The 27,017-nt window shown below is 42.1% G+C and overlaps 1 protein-coding gene across 4 annotated transcripts in view; it reads left to right on the top strand.

Moving 5' to 3' along the window:
• The window catches only part of MAST2 (microtubule associated serine/threonine kinase 2), a gene marked incomplete at its 5' end in the record, with an annotated part of 183,327 nt that overhangs the window by 150,055 nt on the left and 6,255 nt on the right, over positions 1 to 27,017 (top strand). For all 4 annotated transcript variants that reach the window (XM_084211459.1, XM_084211458.1, XM_084211461.1 and 1 more), the window contains 17 exons: positions 2,916 to 3,048; positions 4,682 to 4,743; positions 5,416 to 5,501; positions 6,889 to 7,097; positions 7,968 to 8,106; positions 8,528 to 8,660; positions 10,040 to 10,205; positions 11,222 to 11,323; positions 12,920 to 13,042; positions 15,223 to 15,332; positions 17,359 to 17,513; positions 18,515 to 18,819; positions 21,458 to 21,673; positions 23,433 to 23,659; positions 25,165 to 25,287; positions 26,019 to 26,155; positions 26,392 to 26,579. In XM_084211459.1, the coding sequence (XP_084067585.1) occupies positions 2,916 to 3,048; positions 4,682 to 4,743; positions 5,416 to 5,501; positions 6,889 to 7,097; positions 7,968 to 8,106; positions 8,528 to 8,660; positions 10,040 to 10,205; positions 11,222 to 11,323; positions 12,920 to 13,042; positions 15,223 to 15,332; positions 17,359 to 17,513; positions 18,515 to 18,819; positions 21,458 to 21,673; positions 23,433 to 23,659; positions 25,165 to 25,287; positions 26,019 to 26,155; positions 26,392 to 26,579 (2,614 nt within the window). The remainder of the gene's footprint in view (positions 1 to 2,915; positions 3,049 to 4,681; positions 4,744 to 5,415; positions 5,502 to 6,888; positions 7,098 to 7,967; positions 8,107 to 8,527; positions 8,661 to 10,039; positions 10,206 to 11,221; positions 11,324 to 12,919; positions 13,043 to 15,222; positions 15,333 to 17,358; positions 17,514 to 18,514; positions 18,820 to 21,457; positions 21,674 to 23,432; positions 23,660 to 25,164; positions 25,288 to 26,018; positions 26,156 to 26,391; positions 26,580 to 27,017) is intronic.

Here is a 27,017-nt window from a genome sequence, read left to right as displayed (position 1 = left end):
TTTCATGACAGGATGAAATTCCCTGGTGTATCAGAGCACACTCATGATGGTTCTTTCTGGACGTAAAAGTGACAGAGATGCTACAGGTGTTTGAGACATCAGAGAAGCTGGCTGGATTAGGGATCTGTGGCTGGCTATAGAAGCACAGTTAACATGTGGGTTATGTAGTGCTCAGTGTGTCCATGGGTGACTTCTATCCCTGGAGTCACTGGAAGATGAATGACATTTTTGTGGAGCTTTCTTTGACAAAGCAGACAGGAGTGGTCCAGTCTTTGATACCAGTTTTTGGAAACACCTGCAGACGTTCTGAGAACCAGTAACTTTGGAGGGTTCCTTTTTCCTCCTCCACAGCTGTCAGATGGATCACTGTGCTGGGAATCCTGCAGTGCAAGGAATGGCACTGTCAGTGAGGAAGTTGCTTGCACAACCACAGGACAGATACCTTCACTTACTGATTCCAGAAATTTCTGCCAGACTGCACTGAAAATCCCAGGCACAACTCCATTCAAACTGGGAGTTCCTTGGTTTTCAAACCATATTTGTGATTTAGATGAGTTTTTGTGACTCCCACTTATCTTCTTCCAGCACTTCTTCAAAATTTATTTTGGCAGTGATGGCAATGGAGAAAGGAGATAAATTAAAGCTCACTGTGTTTGTATTTGCTGCATTCACCATTGTCATTTTTGCTTGTGTACACTCATCATCTAGGAAAACTTGGAACCTCAGAAAGCCCCGTGTCTGTACCTGCTGAGTTCCAAATTCAAGGCAGCTCTTAGTTGCAAATCCAGAGGTCTCCAGGTTCTTCTATGTCTTCTCCACCTGATGTTCTGCAAAATGAGTGGGAGCAGGTGGAAGCAGCAGTCATTGAGATTTGAGTATGAATTCCCAAGTATGTAGTGACAACCTTGACAATCAAGTGGCCAGACTCCAAAGTATAGAAATAGTATCTGGATCTGTGGGTTAGTCTTGTTTTTTTCAACCTGCATTGCCTTTCTAGCAATTTTTTTCCCAAATATTTATTTTAATCTGGTGACATGAAGAACTGAATACTAATGTTCCTTTTGTGCCATAAAACAAGAAATATAGTAATGGATAGTCAACTGTTTAAATAGGTTTTGAGAACTAATTTTTATTTTTATTTTTAACATACTTTTTTGTAATTCAATCTTTGGTTTCAATTATATGTGAATCTATACAAAGTTTTTATACTATTTAATATTAAGGTTAACTTCAGTAACACAGCTCATTCTTCTTTCTTCATTGTAAATGAAGTAAGTTTCTATATAGACAGTGCTCGTGATGATTGTGATTGTTTTAATGCAGTCAAAAACATTTAAGTATTCCAAAGTTCAGCTATTCGGCTTCTGTCTTTGTATTACCTGTTGGACTATGAAATGTTTATTGGCAGAGAGTCTCTGGGTCTTCAAGAAAATAAAAATGTAGTTCGTGCATCTCTGAAACCATCTTTGGGAAAAAGTATCTCATTTATTTATTTATTTTTATTTTTTCATAGCACCTACCTCCCCTTAGTAGGGTTCATTCTCCTGTATTCAAATGATTAAACCTACCATAAAGAAGTCAGAACTGGAATTTAAATAGTTCCTTAATGTTTTGTATGTTTGGGGTTTTTTTTTTTGTCACCAAGTTGGTTTTTCCCCTCTCTCTTTTACTCACCAATGAATGACCTGCACTTGTACCTCGAGAAGTCCTGTCTTGGCTCCACCATCCCTCTCCCTGCATTCTGGTGACCATGCCTCTCTGTGGTCCTCTCTGTTCTGGCTCCTGCTCTCTGCCACTTCTGAGACTGTTGATGAATCCTTTTCCAGAGGAGTTGGGAAGGAACTTTGTTTCTCACATTGGTGCTGTCTTTGGTGGCAGCATCTGTCCAAGCAGCATTGCTTGGAGCAGTAGTGGAAAAGTGCATCTGTTCTCTGTTCAGGTCTCTTCACATCATTACAAGCTCTAATTTCCTTTTCTTGTTTGCAGTTCTGTGCTCTTTTTCTCTTACGTTGCTGACCACACAGCAGTTCTTTACTGGTGCCCTCACTGTTATCTGTGCATGCTCAGCTGTTTGCTCAAACTCTTCCCCTTTCACCCTCCCAATTCACTGGAGAATTTTTGAGGAGTGTTGGCGAAGCTGCTCATTGCTGGTGAATGATGAGGTTTGTAGTGGGGAGAGCTAAAGGTAACTGGTGAACTTGTTCCTAAGCAGAGTGCTCCTGCTGCCCAAAACTTGTCTTTTGGTTCCTGCTATATCTCTTAGTCCAGTGCAAGAGATCACACCTTCTATAACCTTTTCTGGCCTGAGAGATCACATGCACCATGACTGAGTTGCTAAAGTGATCCAGTGTGGAGTACAAGAAATAGGGCAGCAGAAGAAAGCTGCTGTATTAATAATTTTATTAGCAATTACTGAGGTTAGGACAGTGGCAGGATTGGGTGGGTGTATGGCTTGATCAGAAATGACAACTGACAGCAGGAAAGGCTTATCTTGGGTTAACTCACCTGTCAGATGGAGGGGGCAGGAGGTGATGCCTCAGTTCTCATCACAGCCCTTTCCCTGGCACGTCTTAATGTGACAAAACTGGGAGTTGTGTCCACACTTAACACTTACGTTAAGGGGACCTTTTGAAAGTTTGGGTTTGGCTTGTAGAAAGTCCCTACAGTCCTTGTTCTGTTTTGATTTGCAGATCTAAACCCGTGGACACCCCGTGGGATGTAATGTCTGTTGGTTTTGCAGAGCAGAGTGGGAAGCATTGCCTTGCTTGTTGTAACTGGAAATGTTCTGCATCACTGCTGAGCCCAGAATTAGCTTTGGAGGTTTCTGAGGATTCCCCTCTAAGGGGGAGAAACCTTTCATAACTGTAAAGCTGTATCATTTACCTCTCTCTGTGTCTCTCACTGCTGTGCTGTAGGAGTTTGATCCTGAAGAGTTCTACCACTTGTTGGAAGCTGCAGAAGGCCATGCCAAGGAAGGGCAAGGAATTAAATGCGACATTCCTCGTTACATTATCAGCCAGCTGGGACTCACCAGGGATCCCCTGGAGGGTGAGAACTCTTCTTATGTACTTTCCAAACTGTTGAAAGGATAGTCAGATATCCTGGTCACTACATAGCTGAAGGATGCTTTTATTTTATTGATTAATTTTCTAGGCCATTTTTACTTATTTTCCTGTTTGCTGTCAAATTCTAGACTGTCCTTTTCAGCCCCATGTCTCAAAGGAATGTTGCTGGGGTAAGGAAGGCACATCAATAGTGACAGTTCTTTACTTATGATGTTAATAATGTCTCCCTGTATCATAGCTGAAACAATGTTAGAAAATGGCTTTAGAATTTATCTGTTTTCTCTGTGCTATTGGACAGTAAAAGTAAATTCACCTGTTATTTTTCTGATCTGCCTGGCCTGCTAGTGGCCTGGTTGGAAAGTATCCTGTCATCCCACTTGATTGTCCTCTCTGGGAAAAGTGTGTTTTTTGTGGTTTTCCATAAGATTACCACCATGAGTATGAATTTTTAGCTGGAGGTGAGATTGAAGTTTTACATCTTGTGTAGCAGCCAAACCAAAGAGAGCAGTGTAAGGACAGAAACAGCTTTTCTGAAAGGTGTCAGAATTGCATGTGGTAAACTTAATATAGCCATACATTGGCCCAGAAGATTGTAACTTTAGAATTAGTCAGTTAATATTTCTGCCTGGCACTTTGCTGGCTGAAATGACAAGTTTTCTGAGCATGCACAGCTTGTTCAGCAACAATAGAAAGTGTGACAGAGACTGGAGGTTACTGCAGAATATTTCAGTGATTGAACTATGCTTCTTGTTACCTCAGGAGAGCATAATTTTAACATAAATTAGTAGTCTGGCTGGGACTAGTTTAACTTCTCTGGTGTTTACTGGAATGACAGTGACAGGTTGACTTCAAGTGAAGAGCTCTTCGGGAAAATTTCTACCAAAGATTGCTAAATGCAATTTAATAGCATTTGTTGAAATCTGACATTAAAGGGAAATTTCCTTTGATCCCTGTCATGGGAGAGAACCTTTCCATTGCTAATTCCCCTTACTAAAGTCAAATTTTCTTTGGAAATGTGGGGAGATGTCAAGGTGCCTTATTTCCTTTCTGTAAGGAGGGCACCCAGAAATGTCAGTGATGTCTGCTCAGAGCCTTGTAGCTAAGGTAGGATTTGGGCTTGCAGAGTTTACAGCATCTCCTGCAACAGCTGAGTAGCCTCAACTAAGTGACTTTCCCCCTTTTGCTGCTGCTCAGTGTTTTGCAGAATCAGCCACAGCACGTGGAGGGCAGCTGTTTGGAGTGTGATGCTTTTTCTTCTTGGAGCAGAGATGCCACCAGGCTACAGGCAGACATATATGTGTGTAATAGGTTTTAATATTAAGTAGACAGCACTTTCCCCAAACATGCATTTATTGCTTTTACTTATTATAGAAACTATCTAGAGAAGTCAGGCTGAAATTAGAACAATTAATTATATTCATCTTTATATATAATACTGCCTGCAGCATACAAGATGTTAAAGGTTATCACTGTATAATTAGGGTGACTTTTTACAGAGGGAGAAAATGTCCTTCATCATCTACAAGCTCCTCTTAAAATCCTGTTTTTCCTGCATAAACAAAGAGAATAGTGTTTGATTGAGATCATTAGGAGTAATCTTTCCTCTTTCTTTTCAGAAATGGCCCAGTTGAATAGCTATGACAGCCCAGACACTCCCGAGACAGATGATTCAGTCGAGGTAAAGCAGTAATACACTCACTCTGTCTAGCACTTTTTTTTTCTCTCAAAAGAAGTAGTCTACAGTAAAGAATTAATTATAAGGCAGAGTAATTGTAATTTAAAAAAAAAAAAGTGCAGACATTTAAAAGCTCATATTAAAACTAGAGTACATGCTCATAAAAATGTGAAAGTCTTTATACGGTGGTGGTAAAATGTTTAAAAGATGCAAATAGGCATTATTACTAAGTTTTGTGGAGTTTTTTAAAATTTATTTTTGGAGTTAAAAATGAAAATCATCTGGAGGAATTCTTTTTATTCTTTATATTTTACATTTGTAAAATGTGATGGGTATTGAAAAGAGTTGACTTTAGTAAAACCACTGGAAAACTTAAATTATGTAACTGACTAGGTTTCAAAGATCCTTATTTTATTGCTTTTAAAAAAAAATGTAACATTAAGGAAAGGCCTGAATCTTACAGTTTACTGCCTTTTTGTGCTAATAATTTGTGGAGGGAATTTGCAAACACCCAATGGATACAGACAATTGTCCTAAAGCTGAGGACTCCAGAAATTCAGAAATGGATTGAGTTTGAGTTAATGACTGCCAGAGAAGAAAAGGACAAAAAAAATCCCCATATAGAATTAAGTCATTCCTGCTCCTAATTTCCATTTTCTTGTTGTCTTTCCCCAGAGCCGTGGGGCCTCTGTCCAGTCAAAGAAAACTCCCTCTGAAGAAGAGTTTGAAACTATTAAATTGATCAGTAATGGTGCTTATGGGTAAGACTTTTAGACTTTGAATTAGAAGAAGATGCTATGATTGTCCTACCCAGCAAAGGGCTATAGCAAGGTTTGGCAAATGTCTGGGTTTTGTTGGGTCCAAAGCATAAAGTAATTCCACTTGGGTCTTACAGAGGTTCCACAGTTGTTGTATCTTCTGCATTCTTCTGGGAGATGCCATTTCTTTCATTTATTCAGATTATATGTGTAACATATGTGGCTGTTTGTGAGCACTTGAAATGCTAAAAGAAGTGCTAGAATTACACTGGGGTAAATCTACTGTGAGGAGTAATACCTGAGAAAGGCTATTAGATTTTATTATCCATTGAAGAATCAAGTATGAATTCAGTCAGTTACCATTTTAACCACACACAAAAACCTACCCAGAATTTTAAAAGGCAGTTCCTGACTCTTTACAGTTCATAAATCCTTACCAGTGAGGTCATTAGGCTGTTACTGAAAAGCAGTGACACTCAGTAGGTCATAACAGCAAAACCTGAGCATGTGCTTGAGTGTTTTGTGCAAGTGGGTGCTTTGTTAGCAACAAATCATTTTAAAAAAATTATATGTGGAAAAAGTGTAAGCATGGGTTTTTAGTGAGTGAAGACACAATGGAGCATGTTGAAGAGTCATTATGAGACAAAAAGATTTTAAATCTCTTCAGTCATATTTCTGCACAAGTCCCATGTAACTTTGTAAAAAGGGGAGAGAGAAGTGGTAGTTTTGTTGTTAGTCACATCTTTATCCTGGGTTTATTTTATAGTCAGTGGCTGATAAGACACAATACCACGTTAAATGTGATGTGCTCCAGAGAAAAGGAAACAAGTACTGATTCAATAAGGCAGGCAGACTGGATGAAAATTTTATTTGCAAACTGTATTATTAATGTGAAGGAATCTAATGATCTGCAAATGATAGAAGTGTAAGAGATACTTTACTGAAGGAAATCCCTGGTGACAGTGCTGCGTCAAATTATTTTATGGAGTTTGGAAAGAACTGCTGGTTGCACAGGTTTTGGACAATTTTTTAAGCAAAGTGGTCACTGTAGTGTTGAAAAATACATGCTGCTCTACAATGGTGCTTATGGAAATTTGTGACATTGGTGTTTGAGATGTCTCCTTGTTTGTCACATCAGCAAAAATGCTGCTTTATTCAGGAAAGCAGAGTAGCTTAGGGAAGGAAGCATCATGGGGCTCCTTCTTTTCTAGGGAAGCTTGTCACTGAAACAGGATTTTCTGGAGTCATGGACAAGTCTGTCAGGATCCATTCAAAACAGTAACATCACTGTTTAAAAAACCCTAACAAAACCCCAAAGAACTCCAAACCTCCACCCACAACAAAGCAGTTTGAACTGAGAATGGCCTTTTCCTCTGGTGTGGTTTTGCAGAGCGGTGTATTTGGTGCGGCACAAGACCACCCGCCAGCGCTTTGCCATGAAGAAGATCAACAAGCAGAACCTGATCCTGAGGAACCAGATCCAGCAGGCCTTTGTGGAGAGAGATATCCTGACATTTGCTGAGAACCCCTTCGTGGTCAGCATGTTCTGCTCCTTTGAGACCAAGCGGCACCTGTGCATGGTTATGGAGTATGTGGAAGGTATGGCTGTTGGCATCCACTCCTCCAGAGGGGCCTCTGAGTCCCTGGGACTGATGCAACACATTTGCAGTGGAGCTGAGCCTCACTGCTGAGGCCAGAAGTCAGCATGAACTTTCCAGTCTCCACTGGAAAGGAAACCCTCCCTCCCTCCTGTGGAGTGGAATGGCATAGCTGGATCCATAGCACATTTGCTTGACACTCCACTTAGAAAAAGATTTAAGAGACATGTCTTTGTTCTTTAGCAGCCTTTTTAAAAATAAAGTGCCATTTTATGCTGGGGTTGGTTTTCTTCATTGTTTGGTTTGCTTATTCTTTGAAATATAATTTGATTTTACTTTATCAGTATATCTTATTATAAGCAACATCCACTGGTGGATAGGATTAATTTCTTATGCCTGGCTTGCTTGACTGAATGTTTGAGAAATAAGATTATAGTTATTGTATCAGTGCTCTTTCAGATAAATTAGCGGGATGAAATCAGATGTATTGACAATAGGAAATTTTAATATTAATTCCTCTTTGCAAGTAGAAATGAAGGTCGACTGAAATGTGTGGCCAGTGTTCCCAAGGAAGCTTCAATCAGGAGTCCTGACTTATTTTCTTCAAGGCTTCCTTCAATTTGCAAATGGCATCTGTACAATTCCTATCCAAGCCTGCCCAACATATATGGATCTCAATTTTCCTAAGTTTTAATATTACTTTTAAGTTCAAGACAGAGTACAGAGAGATCTTCAGAATTCTTCCTAACAGGGTTGTGAGAGATGGCCTTTAGAAAACTTAGTCTAATCTTGTACTACAGACCCATAGCTGTCGTTTCTCGCTGATATTTGCCATTTCAGCGTGCCATATGTGCAAATGTTTTGTTTCTAGGAGGGGATTGTGCTACACTTCTCAAGAACATTGGCGCCCTACCTGTCGATATGGCGAGGATGTATTTTGCTGAGACTGTTCTGGCACTGGAGTACCTACACAACTATGGGATTGTTCACCGTGACCTAAAACCTGATAAGTAAGTCTTGGGGCCCTCAGAGGGAGCAGAGCCAGTCCTTCAGGGGCTTGCTCTGTAGGGAGCAGGACATGGGGGCTAGAGACAGCACTGATCTTCAACAGCATCCGACACGTGGGAGGTTTTTGGAGTCTCTTGCTACCGATGTAGAAGCAGACAGGCATTGAAAAAGGTGGGAAAAATGTCTTCAAGTATTATCCCAAAGATGTTGTTACACTGATGGTGTTTTGGCAGAAGGTAGTCCCACTCCTAGTTGCCTTGTCTGCTCTGTGATATTTGGCTGTATAGAAGGTTTTTTCCAGGTGTTTAATGGGGATGTAACACTGAGATCAACCTTTGCATTATCTTGTGTTCTTTTTGATTGAAATTGCTTTTGGGAAACAATTAAATGAACATTGCATTATTTTGCTTCTCTTTCTTTTAGTCTCCTGATAACTTCAATGGGTCATATTAAACTAACAGACTTTGGACTGTCCAAAATTGGGTTAATGAGTCTTACAACTAATCTTTATGAGGGCCACATTGAGAAGGATACCAGGGAATTCCTGGACAAGCAGGTAAGCTGAAAAATTTTGTCTGTTGATGTGGTATCAGATGCAGGATTCTATCATGGGATAGAATCAGAGTTAGTAGCACTCCTTCTCTGCCTTGGTGCTGTGCACTGTAAAACTGGAGGAAAATATACAAGTCCATTCTCATGTTTGTACATAATTTGACATAGTTTGTTATTTCAGCTTCTTGTTTTGGAGTCATGCACTTCAGCTCTTAGTTTAGGATGCTGAAAGGGTGGCCCAGGCAGCAGTGCAGGTGTAAACAGAAGTTGGTTTAGGGATGTAACATGGATTTTGCTGAAGGTTGTTCCACGATCTCCCCCTTCTGGTGCTTAGAAAGTTCATGGCAAGTTTCTATATGTTTCTTGCAATTTTGTCTAAAGGCTTAAACATTGATTTTTATCCCCATGATATTTACTAAGGGTCATTTTTTCTCCTTAGCCTTCATTTTGCTAGGCTTAACCAGCTAAGTTCTTGTAGTTAACAAGATAGATTTTCCTTTGATGAATAGCTCTGGCATGTAACTCTTTCTGTTTGAGTTGATATTTTCTGGACATGGTTGAAGGAAATGTTCTGGATGCAGGCTCACCAGTGTCTTGTATAATGGGATTAAAAAATGCTTTTCTCTTCTGAAAATGCCTAGGATCACAGCTGAATTTTTTCAGCTGAATTTTTATTTGTGCCAAGTGTTGATTCATAATTATCCTGTGGTGTTGTCTTCCTGTTGTCTTCTGAGTAAGGATGCTTTTTCTAACAGAACTCTCCTAGGTCATTAGATCATACTCTTGTACTTTACAGTGGTACATTTTTTACAACTGCTTTGTTATTGTTGTTGCTGCTTCTAAGCCCCAGGCAATTTAGATCTTCCAAGGTAATTTCCTTAACCATTGTCCATGCCAGCTGTACCTCCCAAGATTAAGGCTGAAGTGTGTAATCATGCTGTGCTGCTAATTCTGCATCTGTGAAACGAAATTCTGTTAGCACAGAGATGTGAGAGGTTTGTCAAAACTAAGTTCCTGATAGCTGTAGCTGTGCCAGCAGACATCCATCAAGCTGTCAGACCTAAACACACAGAATATGCATTTTTCCCATATGCTTTCCTGTGCATGCACCAAAGAACTACTTAGCTGGCATATCCACACTAGGAACATTTAAATTCATGTGATGTTATTTCTGTGCAGGTAATGTCTTCTTCAAATGTAGACTCTTGCTCCATGGAAGTAGTTCACAGCATGAAGTGGTTAGTGGCAAAACATTAATAACTTCCTTGTAAAGCTCTGAAGGGGGGAAAGAAAGAAAGGAAAAAAAAAAAAAGAGACAAAATAAGCTTTGACATGCATTTGGCAATTTGTAAACTTATTGCTCTCTTGCATGTTTCCCTCGAGGTGTGTGGGACTCCAGAGTACATTGCCCCAGAAGTGATCCTGCGCCAGGGCTATGGCAAGCCCGTGGACTGGTGGGCCATGGGCATCATCCTCTACGAGTTCCTGGTGGGCTGTGTTCCTTTCTTTGGGGACACACCTGAAGAGCTCTTTGGACAAGTGATCAGTGGTAGGTTCCTGCTCTGGCTCCGAAGGGGTTTCAAAATGTGCTGTGAAAATATTGAGGATCCGCAGTTTAGTCAGGAAGGATTAGGTATAAAATAATGGGGTTTAATTTTAGAATTTCTAAATTTCTGTGTCAAAGCAGCTTGCATCTGATTTCAGCTATGGAAGCTTGTGTTGCTTAACATCTTCCTAAATAGCTCTGTCGTGGTGTGGGAGTCATACAAATCCTTGTGGGATTGAGGAAAAATATTTGGGGATTTTTCTGTTCAGTCTTTTAGCATAAATGATGGAGAATTTGAAAGGAGTAGCCACCAACTGGTCTATTTCAGGCTGATTTTGGTTATTGTTTTTGTAGGTCCAAATGCTAGTCAATTGGTAATTTTGTATAAGTGAAATGAAAGGAAATTCTGAGCACAATACATTGAAGTTGTTGTACTCAGTACCTTCACATCTTGTGGCTTTTTAAACCTTTCTCATGCTTGGAGTTGGACAGACAATTACTTTGTGTTCACTCAGTGAATATGCCAGTGAAATAATTTTCTATTGGGAATGCTTCCTGAAGCAGTAAATTTTTAACACACTTGGCAAATGTCCTTTGTAAAAAGAGAATTTCATCAAAGCACTAAATATGATGCATGAAATTGTTACCTGTGAATTGTTCTCTCTGTTCCAAGTATAACGACTCTGGAATGTGCAGGCAAGAGATACAGCCACAGTATTGTCACTGCCTTTGTTTATGGATTGTCATGGAAGTCCCATTTCATACTTTATTAATAGAGTCCTTAAAGCTTTTTTTTTGTCTCCACCAGCACTGCTTGGATTGACAGCAGCTTTAGCTGATGCTGAATTTTATGCATTTTGAAAAATGTCAATGCTTGAATTATATTAAGCTGCTGAATTCAAGATATTTATGCTTCTGGGGCAGTTCTCAACGCTGCACTTTGAGGTGTAGGAGTATGAATGGTTATTCAAATTAGTTGGGAAGCTGGTAGAAAATGTCAAGTCCCTTTTTGTCCCCAGATGAAATTGCCTGGCCAGAAGGAGATGATGCGCTGCCCCCAGATGCCCAGGACCTCATTTCTAAGCTTCTCCGCCAAAATCCTCTGGAAAGAATGGGAACAGGTAAGAGCCTTGAGCACAGGAAAACACTGCCCAGAAGCAGGGGATGAAGCTACCTTGCCAGTGATGCACACCCACTGGTGTTGAGGAATGCTCATGTAGAGCTGGGGAGCAGTTTTCACTGGATTCAGTGTGGTGGAGCTCTGGGAATTCCTGTCACATGTCCATGAGCCAGGCAGATGTTGCTGTCCTGTCTGGGAAACAGGAAAGGGGACAACATCACTTCTCTGATTTGTGCTGGTCCATTATAGGCTTGAGGGTTGTGTCTCCATTTGAACAGTGTATAATCAGATTTCTTTGAAGTTCTCTTTGAGTAGAAGCTTAATTCCTGGCATGGATGTGAATTCCTGGGTGTAATAAAGTAAATGAAAACTTTCCCATTCCTAGAGGCCTGTAGTGTAGAATTCTCCAAACATACAGCAGAGTCTGATAATCTGTTTGGCAAAGTCAGATATGTCTGTCAGTCTTTCTGTATTATAATGTCAGGTTGGAAGTTTTACAAGCCAACACCTCTCATTTCCTCACAGTAAATAATCATAAATAATCTCTAGCTACACTCTTGTTTTAAAGTAATTTGTGCAAGACTGTGGCTTCACATGACAGCTCATCTTTCATTGATTTGATTACTTTAATTTATTTTGGGATTTTCAGTTCAGAACTACACTTTAAGGATAAAAAAAAGCTTAGAGATAAATACATAACAATTCCAAAAGGTACATGTATTCAGCAGATTTAGCACATGTGCACACAAGGGTGATGAATAGATCATGAATTAATAATGATATCAGATGGTTTTCACATGTTCCTCTCTACTTAGAGTCCATGTACTTGAAAGATGTTGCTGTCATGGAAAAGATGTTGAGTTTCTAGCCTTATAAAAGGAGTTGATGGACTGATTTTTTTTTGATTTCTTATATACCTGTAGTGCTGAGACTGCTGTTTCACTTGGCATGTTGTAGTGCCACTGGCACTCAGCAAACCTTTTATCTCTTTTCCTCTGCTCTTTTCTTTTCTAAAAAGATGGTAGCATCTGCAATGAATATTAATTTCATTTGAAAAAAAAAGCATAAATGGGTAGACAGATAGTCTTTACTTTTTCCTTCTGGGTACCCAAGCTTCTGAGCTTAATAACAATAGATGCTAATTCAGGAAGATGGGTGAGCCCTGTCTTGTTCTAGACACATGAATGAGTTTATTCACAGCAGTGGAGTTGTGAGTTGTCACTCACATTCTAAGTGCCTCTCAGAGTTTGCTCTCTTTATTCAGTTATGAACAAGGTGGTGTTCAGAGTTTGAAAATTTTAAATTAAGGTGTTCTTAATCTTGAACTTGATGTGGAATGCAACAGCAGATGCTGTCTTCCAGCCTCTGTGTTGTTGCTGAGCAGGAAGAGGAGGTGGGAAGGAGGAAATCTTGTTCAGGTTTTATCCTGCATGACCACTTTGGTAAAAGGATAAGTTGTTTCTCAAAATTCCTGGAAAATGTGCGACTTAAAAATACTCGAGTACATTCTCTTAGGCTCTTGCAATTTTTAGGGTTTGTTTTTCATGTTATGCAAATGCTGAAAGAAATACTCTGCAATAAAAGGTGCTTGTTTCAGGTAGTGCCTTTGAAGTGAAGCAGCATCGGTTCTTTAAAGATCTGGACTGGAATGGATTACTGCGTCAGAAAGCTGAATTCATCCCACAGCTGGAATCTGAGGATGACACAAGCTATTTTGACAGTAAGACTCGAGATTTGGCCTAAACAGCATCATATTTCTTGTGCATATTTCATTTTTGAAATTGTTAGAGATAAGTCATTTTAGAAATTGAATAAAAAGCTTGATGGGAATTGCTTTTAAAAGTTTCTTTTGAATGCCAAGTAAGGTTTCTTTGAAGGCAAATTAATTTTAAATGAAAAAATGTTGCTGCTGGAGTCAGATGGCCTTTCACTGGTGCCTGTGGTCCTGCCAGCCATGGGCCTGCAGCGAGAGGTGCTGCCATTGTCATGCTGGGTTCATTAAACTTCTTCCAAAGCATTTGGTAAGTCCAAATTCCCTGAGTTTTTGAGCAACATGATCTTTCCCTAGTGACTCTTTTCAGCCAATAAATGTTTTAAAAAAAACCCAAACAAACTCTAGACCTTGAAGACAAGTATGTGGGGGAAATTCTTAAGAGATTTGAAGTAATTTGAATTATTTTTGCTGCAAGTGTATAGCTTTATTTCAGTATTACTAGTTCTAACGAGATATGAAGTGTCTGTCTGGTGTGTATAAATGTCTGGGAACTGCCATGGTATCAGTGCTGTGTAAGATTCCTGGTATTTCAAGATAAGCACCAGACAGAGTAAGTGCTCTTGGGAGAGAAGGGAGGAGCATTGCAGGAGGGATGGACAGATCTCTGTTCCCAGAGCCTCTGCTCCCTAACTTTTCTCATTTGACTTGGGGAGCTGAGCAGGTAGAAGGGACTTGGCCAGGGTGAGGTCTTTCCCCCTCTCCAGCTGCAGAATGGGATACTGGCTGTTTCAGTTCTCTGAGAAGAGGAAATTTCTGCTCTACATCAACAGAATCTCTCCCATCTTGGCCTGGTTGAATCTGTGTGAAGTACCTTTTTTCTCTGCTCCTGTGCTTTGCTGAGAGGGAAAGGAGGGAGAGAGCAGCTGCCTCCAGTCCCTTGGCTCTCACACTGCACAAGCAGATTCCATTTAGATAGTGTTCTTCCATTTTGGGGAAGGGGCTTTTAGGCTGGGGCTTATTTGGAGAGGTAGGATTGGGAGAGAGATGGATTGAGAAATCTCTGTGTGGTTGCTGCAGAGAGCAGCTGGAGTCAAGTTGTGCAGGAGGGGGCAGAGGTGGGGTTTCTACATTTACTGAGGTTGTACTGGTGCAACATACATGGAGAAGCTGATGTGCTGGGCTGTTCTCACCACTAACTGCACTTACAGGATGGAGAAACTTTGGTCACTGAGTTGGGTCAGTGGCTGGCAGAGGTCCAGTGCAGCAGCCATGAGCAGATCCTGGTGGATAAAAGCAAAACCACTGGGTCTGTCAAGCCAGAACCACGGGGAGCTCCCCACGTGCCCTGGCACACTGGGTGTCAGGGTGACCTTGATGCAAGTCCTTTATAAAGGCTGGAATTCTCACATCAGAAAATATCTCACTGCTAGGTGTTGGTGTTGCTGTTATAAACCCTAATGCAGAAAATGTTAGAATTTAATAAATAAAAGTAGCTTTCTGGCCGATGTGGTGCTGCAAATTTGGCTCAGTGTAGTTATCAGCTTTCTGTAGCCAAACTTATTAGTGCCCACCCCACAAAATCCAGTGTGGCTGGCTTAGAAATCCAGTGCTGCAAATCTCAAAGCACGAAATCTCTTTGGAAGAAGTTTTTGCATTAAAAATAGCTTTGCATATTGGCTGCTTGCCCATTTTCTTTCACAAAATCTAATCCTTTTCCTAGTTGCAAGAGGGAAAAGAGGAGATTTTCTTTTGGGGTAAATATTTTTATTTTTTTAAGTAGGCTTGTATGTATGTATGTATACAGGACAGACTGTATAATCAGAAAGCTGTTTATTGGGAAGTTGGACAGTGAATGGTTTCCATGTTTCCTTCCACATGATTGTTTGCTGTAGGGAAGAAATATCCCTACCGTGAAGGGTCTGCAGGATTAGGCACCTTTTGAGTATCAGCTGCTTCCAGGATGGAATACAGCTGACAGGATAAGATAAATTCAGTGCCAAGGAGATATTCTTCACTGGCAATTGCACGGGATGAGCCAAAACTGGCTGGGTATGTTTCAGTATTAAGGGAAATACCCTGCATGGTGTATAAACATTCCAAGTTCTTTAGGCAGAGCAGTAGCAATGCTTGAGGTGTGAGCTGCCAACACTCCCCACACTGATGCAAGTGCCATCTCTTGTTCCCAGCCCGTTCAGAGCGGTACCAGCACCTGGATTCAGAAGAAGAGGAGGACACTAATGATGATGATCACGTGGAAATTCGGCAGTTTTCCTCGTGTTCGCCCAGGTTCAGCAAGGTAGGGACATGCTAACTTGCTGGAAGAAAACAATCTAGGGAGGAACACGGTTTCTTTGCTTTGTATGAGGCAGATTTTAATCATGTGGATGCTTTGTGGGATCTCATGATGTGTGGTATTCACTGAGGAAAGAAAGCACTGCGTGAGTTGTTTATTCTGTGGTAGTTTGTGGCCCGTTAGACGGTGAGTACCAGAATAATTGGAGAATGGCATTTTATATTTCTTAATGTTTCACCAATATGCAGGGCATTGTGTAGTTCTCTTCTGCATCTGATACAGTCTGGTGTTTTTACCAATGAGCTGGATGCTGGCATAGGGAGTATCCAAAATGCCCTTGCTTTGAGCAGTGTCATTCTGAAAGGACCTTCCATGGGTGACAAGATGGTTTTGGGAAGAAAATAAATTCTGACATTTGGAATAAGGGTCTAAAATCAAAGGGGTAAAAACATCAGTGAAAGTTACGTCACTCATTGTCTCAAACACAGCCTGAGGAGCAAAAGGCAAGGTGACAATTTCATGGAGAAGGGTCTCAGCACATAGTCCTTCATGAGTTAGATGTGCCAAATTATGGAAGCAATAATTTTCCATACTGGCCTTACCAGTAGGAAGGCCATAGCTGGAGTATTCTGGTCTGTACTGGGCAATGTTCTTGAAAATGAACATGGACCATTAAATGGGAGTCCAGAGGAAAGTGGCAAGAATGACCTGACCTCTACAAAATGTAAAACCTCTCGTGTTTTCAGATACATAACTAGAAGGAAAGGACTACATTGGTCTTCCTGATAAAATATAATATGTTTGAGAGGGGAAGAAGGGAGAAGAAATGCTGTTTTGAGGCAACCACTTCATGAATTGTATTTCCCTCTTAGTGAGATGGGAGAAGGAATTTTACTTAGGAGTTCTGAAAGGTATTTTGGTTTTTCACAACAGTTCCTCCAGTTTTCCACTGCTGAAGTCAGTTTTTAAGGACCGGTTTGTTCTTTGTCCTCAACCAGGCTACAGTGGTTTAAATAACAGTTACTCTTAATTTAATGGAGTTGCTCCTGATTTGCATCACTAAAAGTATGTTTAAAATTGGACCTGAGGATTAGTTGGTGTTTTGAAAAAGTTCTCATGAGTACGTAAGAGTTTCTTTTCTCTGCTTTTTCTCACCATGAGTATTACTCATTTGTTAGACTGGAGCTTTTCTTTAGGGTTCAATGTTTTTGCCACAAAGAGAAAGTTCACTTTTAATGAATTTATTTTAAGACCTGGAAAATTATACAGCATTTGTAATGTGGGAGGCATAAAAGGCTCATTATATTTTGAAATTCTTGTCTGACAATTCAGCCATATGATTTATTAATAGTTATCTTGTTGATGCTCTGAATTTTTAATAACATTATTTTCATTAATCTCTTCTTATGTAAATTAGGTCCACAGTCAAGTGTAGTTTTAAAAGGATGGATTTTTTTGCTTAATCATTTAATTATTTGAAGACGGCTGTAAAACCAAGAAAGGCACTTTCATTAAGCTGTCAGCATTATAGTAGATTCCTTGAGGAGGGCAGGACTTTTTTGTTCTGAAATAAGCTTGGGGCAATGCTGATAGACTGATAATGAAATGGGGTCATGAGCATGATGCCTATCACTGAAGTGAATTTGTGTAGTAAGATTTCAAGATCCAGATGCCAGCCCTCAAGAGTTGTGCAGCTGTCTTTAGCAATAGCTCCTCTTGGATTTGAGAATCGTTAAAACCAAAAATCAAAGTAATTTCATGAAGTTTGTCTTTATTTCTGTTGTGTTTTCAAAGGAGAGGCATTGGGTGCTGTTGTAGAAAAGCATTTTAGTGTTTCTGAGGCTGGGCCTTTTTCCTTTCCTCCCTGGCACACCTTGAGCACGTCACACCTGCACTGTTACTTGGTCAAAGAACATTACCAAGTTGAGGCTTCCAGGGGGGAATTTCAAGAGGAGATTCTTTTCCCCTTGCTCAGAAAAGGCCCTGTGGGCTGGTTTTCCCTGCTCAGGAGGCTCTTTTCTGCACACAGGTGTACAGCAGCATGGAAAGACTTTCCATCCACGAGGAGAGGAAGACTCCACCTCCAACCAAGCGGAGCCTGAGCGAGGAGAAGGACGATCGGCTGGACAGCCTGGGGGGCTTGAAGAGCCGGGACCGCAGCTGGGTCATCGGCTCTCCTGAAATGTGAGTTCTGTGCAACCGAGGCTCCTCTTCTCCCACAGCAGCTAAGAAAGGCCAGCCAAAACTTTCTGTGACCAGTGTTTAGTGAGGAGAGCTTCTTGTGTTGTGTTTCTACAAGAGAAGCCTGGGCTGGATAGCTAAAAGTGAATGTGGAGAGCCTATACAGTCCTTAAATGTATCTAGTTGAGTACTAACATCATCTAAATGTGCAGCAAATACTTTTAATGAATTTAAAGGTATTCTAACCTTAAGGGAAGATTTTGTATGTTACGTCAGACATGTACCCACATCAGTTTTTTTCTTAAATTAATGCAAATTCTGGTGTCGCCAGACTTTGACCTTTTGCTACAAAGCAGAGAAATCATTAGGAAAGTTCAAAGTTTCAAAAGTTCAGAATATGCAAAATCTTGTGCTCTAATAAAAAATGTCAGTAAAATACATGACTACCCACAATTTGGGTACCTGTCATGTTTCTGGCATTACTGAAAACTTACTTTATAAAAGGGATGTCTCTCATTTTGTGCAACCCCCGTAAAACATTTACACTAATGTTTGGCGTTAGAAAGAGCAAAAAATGTGGCTCTGACCTAGTCTGTATGACTCCCTTAAAAATGTTTTACAGATTGCACTCACAACTGAGGTGCACTTCATTTTGCATTAGGCCTTCCTGGCTTCTAATTTACAGCAACTTTGAAAGAAAAATGCAGCTAATTCCAAAAGGAACATGGAGGATGATTGGTATTTTGCAACTGTGATTTTTAAAAAAATAATATTTAATACCATGTTCATTGTACTGTATTTTTCTTTATCCCTTCCTTTCCTGGAAGCTGGAAATCTAAACTCAAGTGATGCCCCAAGCCTTTATTAACTTCCAGTGTTGTAACTTGGCCACCAAACTTCACCTTTGTCTGGTTTTGGACACCGGGGTTGGGTCCGTGTCCTGTTTTCACCCTTCCAAGCCCCAAGGCCTGGCTCACTGTGGCCCTGTCTGGTTCTGCCCGCAGCCTGCGCAAGCGCCTGTCCATGTCCGAGTCCTCGCACACGGAGAGCGACTCCAGCCCGCCGCTGACGGTGCGGCGCCGCTGCTCGGGGCTCCTGGACATGCCGCGCTTCGCCATCTCCGCCGAGGACGAGGGGGCCGCCCTCAAACGGCCCCAGTCCGAGGGGATGCTCCTGTCCACGGTGCAGGCGCGGGAGGGGCTGCCCCTGCCCATCCCGGAGCAGCCTGTGGAGCACGAGCTGCAGCTGGAAGGGGATGCCGGAGCCACCACCCCCTCCACGGCCGCCGGCAGCGCCGCAGCGCCGACAGGTACGTGCTTGGTGCGGGGTGTCCTGCTCCCCAGGAAGGCTGTGTCCCTGTTGTCTTACAGAGATGAGCTCTGTAGAGCTGGCTCTGGGTGTCAGGGGATGTGAGTGCCTCATGCTATGTAGATATTTTAGTGTGGTTTTGTGGATGTGCTTGCCTTTGAAATAATGCCAGTGGTTTCATCTCCTCAAAATTGCGTCTTAGATTTCAGTCCTGTCACTTCAAATTGATTCAGGTCTTCTCATGTTTGAGATTCATATGATCTATGCCTACTTACACCACTGGGTGCCTACCTGAGACAGCATTAATTTAAGCATTAATCAGAACAGATCACTGCTGAGTTGGAGCTGGAGAACGTGGGTGTCATCCATACCAACAGATCCCTGCTTCCTGTGGTTTTGCTCATCCCAAGAGTTTGGAGAGGCTTGAAATATGCTGGGGAAGTGGGGCTTGTGTCAGGGACATGCTGCCTATTTTAACAGCCAAATACGCCGAAATTCATCCAGTTGTTGTTTCAGAAAAGTGCAGCCTAAATTTAGTAGAGTGGCTCTTATAAGTCAGTGTTTGGTTTCTCAGCAACTTTGACTGTCCTGGGGCTTTTCCCCAACTCTGGGCTGAGCTGAACCTTCCTGTGATGGTTCCCAGGGCTGCTGCAGTGCAGGACTGAGCTCTGGGTGCTGGAGTGTTCCCAGTTCCTGCCTCTTTCAGGGCATTGGGAGGACAAGGGGGTGAAGCTGCCTGTTCTGAGAACAGAGGAGGCCAGAGCTGGGAACTGCTGCAAAGTAGTAAGGAGGGAGAAAAAAAGGAAATTTGGAACAATGGAAGAAAGAGGGGAAGTTGAAATGAAGGTTGGCAAAAGAAAATTTGAGAAAGAAGGCATAATTAGGGGAAGGACTAGATTGTAGGGTTGAATAACAATGACTAACTGGGTAAGAAAATAAGGAACAAGTTGCTGGGACAAACTGGGAACAAGCAGGCAAAGCAATTGTGATGCATTGAGAATGGAGAGGAAAGGGTACTGAGGAAGCAGTCAGAATGGCAGCAAGAATGGACAGGGTGGAGGGCACTGGGCAGATGTGATGGGGGACTGATAGCAGAAGGTGGAAATGCGCTAGAAGAAATTTGCCTCCAGAGTAAAGCCAAAGATTCCTACATCTTATTACTCCTCTTCTGCAATCCAGTCTGTGAAATTCCTCCAAAATTGTCCCCTTCCCCTTCATTGCCCATGCTCCCTGAAGAGGCCTGGTGCTGCCACCATGGAAAGAAGAGGAGCAAGGGTAAAGGAAGGAAGCTGCCTCATACTTGCTTGGCATAGGTGCCATAACCTTGGGCTCTCAATTTCATGCTAAAGACCTAGAAACATCCTGTTAAAAATGGCAAGAACACTTCCATTGCTAATTTGAGGATCTGCAATGTGAGATTGGCAAAAATGAAGTTCTCCTGGGCAGCCTGCTCCCCTGAGCTCAATACATTAGAGCAGTCTTTGATCTGGTGCATGGAATCCAGGGATACCAGTGCTTCAGTGTCCCCAAGCCAGAGGCTTGAAAGGAGTTTAATTCCTGTCACTGTCTCAGTCTGCTCCTCTAATTTATATGGCACCTTTTCCCATGCAGCCTCCAAATCCGGGTTTCTTATTGTCTGGGAGCCTGATTTGAAACTCTGTGCCTCTTAAATGTTGAACAAGCATCTGGTCCTGAGGTCTATGGGAATAGTGCTTCACATTTTTATTTTCATGATACTTCCTGCTTCACTTAGTATGCACAGCAGTGCTGCCCACTTAAATAACGATGATCAATGTTTTGTTCTGTCCTCATTGTTCAAAATGTGGCCCTTAGGCTTTATTTATTGCATGCTGCTTAAAATTTGCTTTTGAAGACAGAATGATTAATTTCCCTTGTGGAGTTGCTGTGATGCTCACCACTTTCATTTCTAACCACCTTGTAAATTCTAATTACTGTATTTTCACAGTGCCCCTTTAAGGTATCACATGGGGGACTGAGGCACCAGCCTTGAGTACAGGACCCCCAACCCCCAGCATCTGCTGTTGTTACATGCCCAGTCTGATCTTCAAGGATACTTTTCATTTTATATGTAATTGTAGCAGGTTAAGAAATTCAAGACTAAATTGCCATAGTGCATAGAAGGGGGCAAATTAAGGTTGTCTTTGCAATCTACATTTTTAGTTTCCCTGAATTGAGTACCTTAGCCTTCTCTTAAAGTGGATTTTTTATGTGCAACTCTGGTAGAACCTGGCTCTTCTATTACAGGCAGTTTTAACTTAGAGATTGACAGTTTTTGCTGGTTGTAAAAATGCAGCACTTTCTATAAACCAGTTTTCATCTGTGAGCGATCCCATTGAAATGGTGTGCAGAAGTGCACCACGGCTTTAGGATTCATGGAACTGCCACTGAGCAATGTGATTTCATTAGCGAGCTTTTCCGCAGAATAGAAGCTGCTAATTTTCTGTGTTCGGAATAACACCATTTCTGTAAATAAAAATTCGAGCCCTGGGGTTTCTTCTTAGGAAAATTTACTCTTGGACTTCATGTAAACATGACTTTGATTTAATGTATTTTGCCTGTAGGGGAATAGACTGTTAGGAATTCCCTGTGGTTCTAATCTGTTTTAATTTAAACTGTAGCTGGGAGCGCTGCAGATTTCTCTGATCCACGAGCTCGCAGTAATAGCAATGAAGGCCCAGACTTTACCACTCCAAAAGCCATCAGCGATTTGGCAGTGCGGCGGGCACGACACAGGTTGCTCTCTGGGGAATCAGGGGAGAAACGCACCTCGAGACCTGTCAATAAAGTGATTAAATCAGCATCCGCTACTGCCTTGTCTCTCCTGATTCCCTCAGGTAAGAAATGCCTTGGGTGAGGCATTGTCAGAATCTGCAAGCACTAAACAAAAGGTCTGCAGACAGATCCTCCCCCTTCACTCTCCTGGAATAAAGCCTTGGCTGGCAGGAGGGGAGAGAGCTAACTTTTACAGTCGGTTTAATATTTCCTGCTCGCAGGTTGATGAGCACTGCTGTGCCACAGACAGCAGCGCCGCGCGTGTGGTCTGACTGCAGCTTCTGCAAATGGCAGCTGGGCCCTGCTCTTCCCCTGGTTTTGTTTAAATTGACTCCTAGCTGGTCTCTAGACAATGGTGCAGCAAGGAGGTATAGAGACACAAAATGGTTTTAACCCTCAAGGTGCTGGTTTTTGGGGTCACATGCTAAATACAGTGCTGTTTGGGAAGGAAATGTGTCTGGTGCACTTATGCACAGGGAAGTTTCAGAAACTCCAGATAACTTGGTTGAGATTGAGTGCTCAAGAACTGAACAGTGTAAGTAGCTCACTAAGTCAACGCTGAACTGCTCACCTTCTTGGTCCAGCTCTGTCTACAAGCAAAACCAGACCTTTACAATTCCCAGTGCCAGGTAATAACTCTTAGAGAGCAGCTCAGCCATTCTGAGCTGTGACAGACTGGTTCCGCAGAAGGAGTTTCTCCCCACAGGGATTTTGTCCCTTTCCAGAGGATAAGACCATGCTGTATTTCCAGGGCTGTGCCTGTTCCTGCCTAGATGGGAGCAGGGAATGCAGCTGGGCCATGAGCGATGCCCGCCCGTTCCTCCCAGCAGTGCTGGAGGCAGGAGTGCACCAGCTCTCGGCAGCCTTGTGGTGATGCACATCACATTTCTTGTGCTTTGGGCGTCGGTTGATTTTTGAACTACAAACTCCCTCATGAAAACCTCTAAAATGTGTATTTAATCACCCAGCAAAGGTTTCTCCAGAGCTGCTCTCATCTGCCAGGTAAATATGTGCTGGGCGATTCAGCAGGTGTTTCTTAATGGATTAGAGATTACCTTCTACAGCTGCATTTAGTATTCCTGCTCTTTGGGTTTATTTTACTGATGTTGACCAGCTTCACTTTAAAATGAGAGTTCTGTATTTGCTTTGTACTTTAAAAAGTGGATGTTATTCCACCAGCAGGCAGAGTCAGGTAGTTTATCTGATAGCCCAGCCCATGGCTTTTCATTTGGGAAACTCACTCAAAAGTTACTTGTGAAGTTGCTTTTCAGTAGCAAAGTCCCTGCAGTAGCTAGTATTTTAGATATTTTTGCCCCTGTGAATTTAAAACACTACCAAAACTGCCTAGACATAGTTGTTGTCTGATCACCTGCTCATTCCTTTTATGTTAATACTAACTGATTTGGATTTATCTCAGCACCAGTGTGTAACTTGCACCAAGATCTAGAGACATCCAATCTTCTGGAGGAGGATAATACATGATAACCTGGAAATGGGGTGTTGCAGGATTGTGCCAAGAGCAAATGCTCATGATGGGTTGTAAATCCTGGAAAGAGAAGTAGAGAACACCGTGACCCAACCATAATTCTGTATGAGCAGTGCACTAAATGTACACCTCCAAATGTGCCTTTTTGGAAACTCTGCTGTTTGTATTACAAAGCATGAATTAGTTGAAGCTGCAGACAGACCCAGCTCTGGTGAAGGCCACCAGCTTTAACACCATTAGCAGATGTGGTTTCGTAGCTGTTCTCTAACAAGAATTTTCTCTCTTTCGGAGGCCTGTTTTCCTAATTTTTGCCCGCCTTTATGTCATCACTGTAGATCACCACACGTGTTCTCCATTGGCCAGTCCAATGTCACCTCATTCTCTCTCCTCCAACCCATCTTCGAGGGACTCCTCACCCAGCCGCGACTTTTCTCCTGCTATCGCAAACCTGAAACCACCAATCATCATCCATCGGGCTGGAAAGAAATACGGTTTCACTCTGCGCGCCATTCGCGTCTATATGGGTGACAGTGATATCTACACTGTGCATCACATGGTCTGGGTAGGTCTCTGCTTTTCTGCACACAGGACCCTCGGGGCCACAAATGCATCTAGCCAGGGGTGTGGGGTTTAGCTTTTGAGATTGTGTTTTGCCACCTTGTTTTCTCTCTCCTTAATCACACACAAAGTTGTCTTTTTGGTGGGGGAATCTCTAGATAACTAACTAACTAAATAAATAAATAACAGCACTTTGGGTTTTCTAATAGTTTTCAAGCCCATCACAGAACCACAGCAATCTTTCTTTCCTTCTTTTCTTCCTGGTTACATGAATTCACCTTCTCTCACCTGCAGCACATCCTTTGAAGCATGTTTCTGTGTACATACCCTCTTTCTCTTTATTGGGGTTGTTGCATGAGGGCCCATTATAGCTAATTTATTCAGGCTTGTGTTAGTGATTATAACCTGCTTCTGATCAGTTCAGTCTGCTGGGGTTTTCCAAGCAGTCGCTTGGAATTGATTACAAGCCTTAAAGCATCGCTGCTGCTATGGTGATTGCCATGGGATTTAGCTCTTGGCTTAGTTGTGAGCTGTGCTAAAAGGTCTGGTTTCCATGTCTGTATCGCTTCCTTCCCACTGCTGCTGGTACTTGATCTCAGTGTTCCTTTTGTGTCAGTGTAGATGACTTCTAGGAATGATCCATTCCCTGAAGCAGTGTTGTTAGGATTGTGTAGGTAGGGAGAATGCAGTCAGGGTAAAGGTAATTTATTCTTTCCCTTGCAATTCTGTGTTCATTAGGTGATATGGACTTCACACCCTTTGGTCCTTATTTAACACTCATTCTGAGAGAAATAATCTGAAACTGAATTTTTGCCTTGCTCCTCCCTTGCTTTTCTTGAACAATGCTGAGTTTACCAAGATACTCATTTGGAATCTTTCCTGGCTTGAGGGAGAGATGTGCATTCCCTTGCACATCTGTCTCCTCATGGTCAAGGAGGCTTACATTCCTGACTAGGGACAGGGGAAAGGCAATGTGTTCACAGGGGAAAAGTCTTGCGTTGGATAGGTTAATAAAGGATGGAAAGTAGAAAAAAACCTCTGTTTGGGATGAAATGCAATATAGCCACCTTAAACACATGGCAGAGTCTTCCTTAAAAGTCTGCTGGCCACCTTGGGTTCCAGCATGTACATGGAATGATTTGGGATGGCAAAGAAACTGAAAGAGACTGAATGTTTGTCTGGAAATCAAGAGCATCTGGGTAACATTCCTGAGTACTGTAAAATTTTTGGAAGTGTGTTAAGCCTTTTGCTTTGGAAAGAGCTGGTCTCTCGATCAGCTTAACCATCCTGGCTGCCTTGGATCAGGATAAGACTGGTGGGATGCTGGGGAGGGGTGGAAGAGCACAGGGTTTTGTGCTTGGCCATGCCAGGGGTGATTTCTTTCCCCCTTCTCAGAAGCAGCAGGTGCTGGCTGGGGCAAGAAGTGACATGGATGGGCTTTGAGTCCCATCTGGGCCAAGGGCCTTGCACATTCCCCTTCTCAGAGCAGTCACCCCTTGTTGTTGGCAGCACGTGGAGGAAGGGGGCCCAGCCAACGAAGCAGGTCTGCGGGAAGGGGACCTGATCACGCATGTCAACGGCGAGCCGGTGCACGGGCTGGTGCACACCGAGGTGGTGGAGCTGATTCTGAAGGTAGGGGCTCAGCACTGTTACATTTTGGAAAACACGAGCAGCTTGTTTAAAATGTATGTAATTTTGGCATTGTCTGAAATACAGGTGTGCACAAAGCACCTGGTGGTATTTAAGAGCAGCTTTGTACTGGTTGGTGTTGAAATTATCCAGTTAAATGACTTGTGTTTGATACCTCTCTGAGCAGCATCTGTTTGCAGAAAAAAGACCCCAAAGTTCTGGACTGTTCCAAGAGAGAGACGTCTTTGGGATTGCAAATAGAGGGGCAGTCAGGATTATTATTTTTTTAACATGAGTGAGACAAGCCATGCTCTGTGTTGCAGATTCATCATGATAGATGCCTGATATGCTCACATCTGCCATCAGTCAGAGCCCTGGGAATAGGATTGGTGACAGAATATCACTTTGTTCAAGTTTCCAAGTATTACAAGTATTAAATTGAGTCATTTGGGATCTCAATGGGAGAGGTCAGATGCTGTGTTCTGCCTGCTCTGGGAAGCTTTACCTACCAGCTGGGGTCTGAGCTAATCATTTGTGAAAGCCTGACTAACGAGGGCTCTCTCTCGGCAATTCCTTAATAAATGATAGGTGGAAATGCTGAGGGGAAAAATGGAGTTTGACAAAGGATTACAAAATGGCAGGCAGCAATAAACTAGCAGCCTACCTGCTTTGCCTGCAAATCTGCTTCAAATAACCATTTTTTAAGCAATGTCTCTTTGTCTTGTGTCTGACAGAGTGGAAATAAAGTGTCCATCTCCACCACACCATTTGAGAACACATCCATCAAAGTTGGTCCAGCTCGAAAAGCCAGCTACAAATCCAAGATGGCTCGTAGGAACAAGAAGAGCAAAACAAAGGATGGTCAGGAAAGGTTTGTTTTGATGTTTCTCTGTTAAAATTAAAGGGCAACCAAGATAATGTAAGAGATCATTGGAGAGTTCTTGTCAAATCCATTTGCAGATAATATATATCAGCAGGTATGTCCTTTAGTTCTTCCTTTCTTCCTTTTTTTTCTCTTTTACTGTGACACAAAATTGTCTGAAATATGCTAGTAAAGGTAAATAAATCATTTGGGCTTGTAAACACCTTTTGAATGCTCTTCCCCAGTAAGAAGAAGAGTTCTCTGTTGAGGAAGATCACTAAACAAGCATCGCTGCTTCACACCAGCCGGAGTTTATCATCCTTGAACCGGTCTCTGTCATCTGGAGAAAGTGTGCCTGGCTCTCCAACTCACAACCTGTCTCCTCGGTCACCAACCCAGAGCTACAGATCCACTCCAGAGTCTGTACACTCAGGTAAAAAAAAGAGATGAGAAACAAAACAAAACTAAGCTAAAAAATCTGGTCAAACAAGAACAGAAAATACTGGAGGAGACTTTTGCTGATTGATTAATTTTGGAAATAAAATACACAGCAGCAGGTAGCAGGTCTCTTTGTGAAGCAGATGGCAGCAGTGATGTCAATTACCTTAAGGATGGATGTGTTCTTGTTCATTGCTTCATTTAAAAATGAGAATCCATACATCCTTTTAAGAATGCACTTGCTGTACTACAGCATCCTTCCACTTTGATGAAAATGTGTGTTATAAGTCGCAATCTTTTCATAGCAGTTTGACACATTTTCTGTGTTCAGAGAAAAGAAATCAAAACAGTGTGGCAAAGTCATATTTGAAAATTGAATCAGCTGCTGGAATAAAGAGATTTGCATCCAGAGAATAGCAATGAAACACGTGGT

Source organism: Fringilla coelebs (genome assembly GCF_963513975.1).
Source record: "Fringilla coelebs genome assembly, chromosome: 9".
In the NCBI taxonomy this organism is placed as follows: domain Eukaryota; kingdom Metazoa; phylum Chordata; class Aves; order Passeriformes; family Fringillidae; genus Fringilla; species Fringilla coelebs.
The sequence above is the reverse complement of the archived record's forward strand: the minus strand, read 5'-3'. Positions and strand labels throughout refer to the sequence as shown.